General features: G+C 46.5%; 1 protein-coding gene across 1 annotated transcript; it reads left to right on the forward strand.

Annotated features, from left to right (window-relative positions):
• Positions 1 to 2,713: 2,713 nt before the first annotated feature.
• Positions 2,714 to 3,590, forward strand: LOC136479053 (uncharacterized). Its single transcript, XM_066477042.1, has 2 exons — positions 2,714 to 3,282; positions 3,392 to 3,590. Exons 1-2 carry the CDS (start codon positions 2,714 to 2,716, stop codon positions 3,588 to 3,590), a joined length of 768 nt encoding a protein of 255 aa, XP_066333139.1.
• The last annotated feature ends 1,685 nt before the right edge of the window (positions 3,591 to 5,275 follow it).

Here is a 5,275-nt window from a genome sequence, read left to right on the forward strand (position 1 = left end):
TCGCCTAGCGTCACCTTGCCTTGCGCCTCAAGCAGCCGGTCTCATAAATACCGATCCCCGCACCGCTACGTCATCCTGTGCCCTCTCTGCTGCCATCGGGATCTCGCCATCGAGGAGAATCTGTTGCTGCCCCTCACGTCAAGGAAGACCTGGAGCCGCCATAGCCGACGTACGTCGTCACCGTGCCGCTTCTGCCGTCAAAACAATCTTGGTGAGCCCGCTGTCTCCTCCTCCGTCTACCCATGCATGTTTTTCCCACAGCCATACGAGGTCCCTAGGCCCTTCACCATGTTTCGCTGGTGAGCTCCGCCTCGCCGGCAATGGCCGTCACCTGCACCAGGACCCAAATCCGCTGAACGAGTCATGCGAGCGACGGAGCTAACAGAGCAGCCATGCAGCCATGCGATGCGTTGCCTGGAATCAATCTGCTAGTTAGCTTGATGACCTCATCTTCCACGTCATGCTTTATTGTGGCCGTTTTTCTTTACAAAAATAAACCTTGAAATACAATAGGAATACGTAATCATCCTGAGCCGTCCGTTTTTAGATCAATGGTCCAGATTAGAACTTACCCCTTCGCTGTTCTTTTTGCTAAAGAGTCCCTCTGTTTTTGACAAATAAACCCGCAGTCCAAACCATGTTTTCAGATTTGGTTTTCTTCATTTGAAAGCGTATTTTGGTTCGGTTTTAGTGAAATACGTTTTCAGTTATTCACAGTTTTGCCATCCAACTTGTTTTAGCCGTAAAATCTCTGTTTTAACTCCGATTAGATCCGTTCAAGTTGCGTTGGGTTCGTAAATAAGTAATCTACACGTTTATGCTACTGTACAGTAGGTTTCCAACTTTTATAATTCGAGCTTAGATCTAATCTATTATTTGTCTATAGGAAATCTTGTTTAAACCATAACTTTTCCGTTTTAGATCCGATTTTTGCGATCTTCGCGTCTGCGTGTTCATAGCGAGACGTAGATTCGTTTTCCAAACTTTTCATCTTGATTCTTTGCTGTTGGTGTACTGTTCTAATTTGTAGCCTTGTTTGCTTTGCATGATTGCTCCTGGATGCTTGTATGTTGCTGTGATTATCGAGTATAGACGGTGAGCAGTTCTCGGAGGATCAATGGTACGACTTTGACGAGCAGGACCAGCAGGTGTACATTGCTCAAGGCAAGTATAGCATGGGATCATCCTTGTTTCCTATTCACTTTAATTCATTAAATTCATATTGCATGTGTCGCCTTGATAGGGATTTCCTAGAATTGAACTATTACCTTGTCACCTATGGGTTATGCATATGGGTAGCTTTGCTAGAGCTCAATTGAACCATGATCTTGTAACTTGACTAATGGTATATGCAATAAACGCTAAAATAGGACTTTTTAGCAACATGGAAACAGGGGGCTGGAGTGTTTAGCTACTTTCTAAATGCTTCAGATTCCTCTCCCTAAGGACTTATCTGTAAGTGATCATCCGGGACTTACAGTACAGCTGTGAGAGCTACATGGCTCTGGCTTTGGCTCAGTATGAGGACCTTTTCTAGCTTGTTAGTGGTTACCTTTATGGCGCAAGAGGGGTGTGTTCCGGGTTGGATGTAGTGCGGCCTCTGTCCGTCAGTGTATAGGCTGCGCGTCATTGTGCCTGTAGGAAGAGGAGCTCTACATTCGTAGGCCACAGAAACCTAGCGGCCCTAACTTGTTAGACGAACCTTTGAAAGGCTTCATAGTGACCTCTGCCTGCTCACCTTGGAAGTGTTTTGGGAGTTATAAACCCGGGCATATGGGAATCACGACTCACAGTGAAAGTGTACAACCTCTGTAGAGTGTAAAACTGGTATATCAGCCGTGCTCACGGTCACGAGCGGCCTTGGAACCCTTATGGAATAGATGAACACTAAGTAACATTTGTTTATACTATTCATTATTCATGTTTACATTTGATCATGTGTTTGGCAATGGGAATTGAAACAACTTGATGCTACTCATAAGCTAAAATTGTGACAACTAAAAGCTGAACGCTGTTGAACCGTGTCTAGCCTTTTGAGCCTCATGAACCCCGTGTTACACTTGTTGAGTACGACATGTACTTACGCTTGTTTATTTTCATTACTTGGATAAAAATCCCGGATGGGTAACAGATGACCTTGAGAATGATGATTTCCCTGAGGACTACTAGACTTGTGGTCAACCAGTGGACGCCCCTGTGAATTGGAGCTTCCACGAGAGATCTTTTTATTATTTCCGCTATATTTACGTGATAACTCTGTCTTATTCGTGATGTAATAAACATTTGTGATGATACTATTCATAATTTGTCAGCTTATGTGTGTGACTGATCTCTGGGCACACATAAGATTTTGCACTCCATTTTATCCTTAAAATTGGGTGTGACACAGTAGGACGTGGCGCGTGCCGATTGGCCCAGCCGTAGCGCCGGTTTGAAACGGTTGCGTGCCGCTTGTTTCCCGCACTTTGTTTTTTGCTAATTCTGTGAGGGAATGGTGAGTGAGAAAACGACCCAACCAAGAAACTACCTGCAGGCCGGTGTTCTAGTTTCAGAGGCTCGATCGTCTCCTTCCCCTTGGCCTATATAAATCCCCGGCCTGCAAAGCTTCCCTTCCATCAACCAATCACCCATCCATCAGCATCAACTCTTCGACCATTAGTGCATACATTAGCTACTAGGTATAGCTAGCTTTAGTGCTTGCTTAGTTCCACCAATGGCTGCTGTCACCACTGTCCGCGACGTGCTGTACCACTACACCTTTGCCCGCGGCCTCTACGAACGCTTGATCGGCGACTGCGACTGCCACCCGCAGGTGGCACGGAACGTCGTGGCGCTCCTCATCTGGTTGGACCAGGGCACCAACAAGGTCATTTCCCACCTGCCGAGCATGAGCACCACCGCCCTAGGCCACCTGCTCAACGAGGCCAGCTGCGTCATCCACTGCCTTCGCATGAGGAACCTCCCCGGCCCGCCGACCCCGCTCCTATCCGCGCTCTGCCAGGACAGCAACATGGACGACTCCCGCTTCTTCGCCTTCAACCAGGGCCGCATCGCCCGTGGCGTCGCCGACCTCCTCGACGGCGTGTGCACGCTCATTTTCGACGACCGCCTCTACCACCTGCTGCGCCGCTACCAGACAGGCCTTGTCGGCCGCAACCAGGAGCTCGAGGCGCCCTACGAACGCGTTGTCGTAACCGTGCCGGAGGACTGCCGCTCCATGTTCGTCACATTTTCGAAGGGCCAGCCAGTCGAACGAGACGACATCTTTAGTTACTTCAGGGAGTATGTTCTGCATCAACTCGTTGACAATTGCATGATTGCTCTCTCTAGCTTCGTGAATGAATGCCACATATATGTGCATGGTTGTATCCTCATCGGATAATGCATGCAGGACCTGGGGAGACTGCATTGTCCGTGTTCTCATGGAGAAGACCACTGGTCGCGCGCAGCCAATGTACGGCCGCGTCATCTTCAAGAGCAAAGCGTTCGTGAGCCTGGTGCTCAATGGCGTGAAGCGCGCATCGCTCTTCGTAGGCGGACGTGAGATCTGGCTCCGCGAGTACATCCCGCGCAACAGCAGCAACAACTGAACTTCGGTCTCCCTAAGGTGTCCATCAGTGCTGGTAGCTAGCTAGGAGATCAGCGGGGAACAATATATGCATATCACGTTAAGGAGTGGCGGCCGCCTGATCATCCCGGCTGGTGGATAACAAGAACTACAATACACAAAACCACTGTACAATAAATCCATCTTTTCTGTAACTCACAGAAGCACTGATTCCCCTATATTGTATGACAGGGCAGAAGCATTAGGATTATGAACGAAAAAAAAAAAGTAGATTCTGGTCTGATCCTTGGCTATATGAAAAACCTTTGTACACAGTTGTTCCTGTTCTGTTCATCCTATGGGAACAAAAAGAAGCTAGTGTAGCTAGAAAAATGGCAAAATTCAAATTCCTTTTAGAAGATGGTTAACTGATGAACTGCAGACATGCTGGGATAAAATCAACTCTGATGTGAATACTTTTCAACTCCAAGAGAATGAAGATGTGATTATTTGGAGTCTTGAAAAAACAACCGTTTTTCTCTGAAATCTATGTATAGTGCTCTGATTAAAAAAAATGATGCAGGACCTTTCCACAAAAGAATTTGGAAGGGTAAAGCCCCTCGTAAGATAAAATTCTTTATGTGGCTGATGACCAATGATGCCCTGTTAACAAAAGATAATCTTATTAGGAGGAAGTGGACTGGAAGTCCAACATGTCATTTTTGTGATCAGGATGAGTCTATTGACCATCTCTTTTTCACTTGTCCAATTGCAAAAGTGATTTGGGCAGTGGTAGCTAAAGGAACTGGAGCTAATAATGTACCTACATCCTTGGCTCAATGTTGGGCCTGGTGTGACCAATGGCTACCTACAGGAAAGAAGTTTCATTTGTGGGGAGGTCTCTGCAATCTGTTGGGCAATTTGGAAAGGTCGAAAGAAAGCTTGCTTCGATGGGAAGAAACTCAAGAATCCCATTGAAATCACGTGTCACGCGTGTGCTCTAATGTGTTTTTGGATAGGTTTGTACGCCGAATTGGGCAGGGAGATGCTCATCAATGGAGTCAACACTATGCTCAAAGTGGCGGCAAAGATTCTAATTCCCAACAGCTCAGATGAGGACATGCAGAAGCAGCTGAAGCATGGTGGTCAGCATGACGATGAAGATCATATTAGAATCTGTAAGAGATGAAAAGGTGGCCAGGGAAGAGGGACTTCAGTAGTATGTGTTCTGCACTGTTATTTTTTTGCGGCCTGTTATGGTTGGCCTGGATATGGTCTGTAATAGGATTCTAATACTCGTTCTGTTGCGTCGGTAGATGGGTTCTATGCGCTTTAACTCTTGCAGCTATCGGACTCTGAGACAGAGTGCAGATATGCTGGGAGCTGGGTTTCTGTTCTCTTTCTGCTCTTCTTTCCCAATAGACTCATGTATTTCCGTTTTTCTATGAATGGAAATGGGGATGTCCTCGTGTGAAAAAATACACAAACAATTTTGCAATATGAAGATATAGTGCATGCTAATGATCAATCTCCAATAGCAACAACAACACATGGATTAGTTTAACTATCAAGGTAGCCCACAAAAATAGCGCTGGAACTAGCACTACCACAGAATAGCACTTCACTGCCGGCCTCATCACTGCCGGAATTAGGAGAACCGGCAATGTTGACCTTCGCTGCCGGTTCTTGGCTCTGAAAACCAGAAATTGATTTGGATGTGATCGAACC

Source organism: Miscanthus floridulus, chromosome 9, assembly GCF_019320115.1.
Source record: "Miscanthus floridulus cultivar M001 chromosome 9, ASM1932011v1, whole genome shotgun sequence".
Lineage (NCBI taxonomy): Eukaryota > Viridiplantae > Streptophyta > Magnoliopsida > Poales > Poaceae > Miscanthus > Miscanthus floridulus.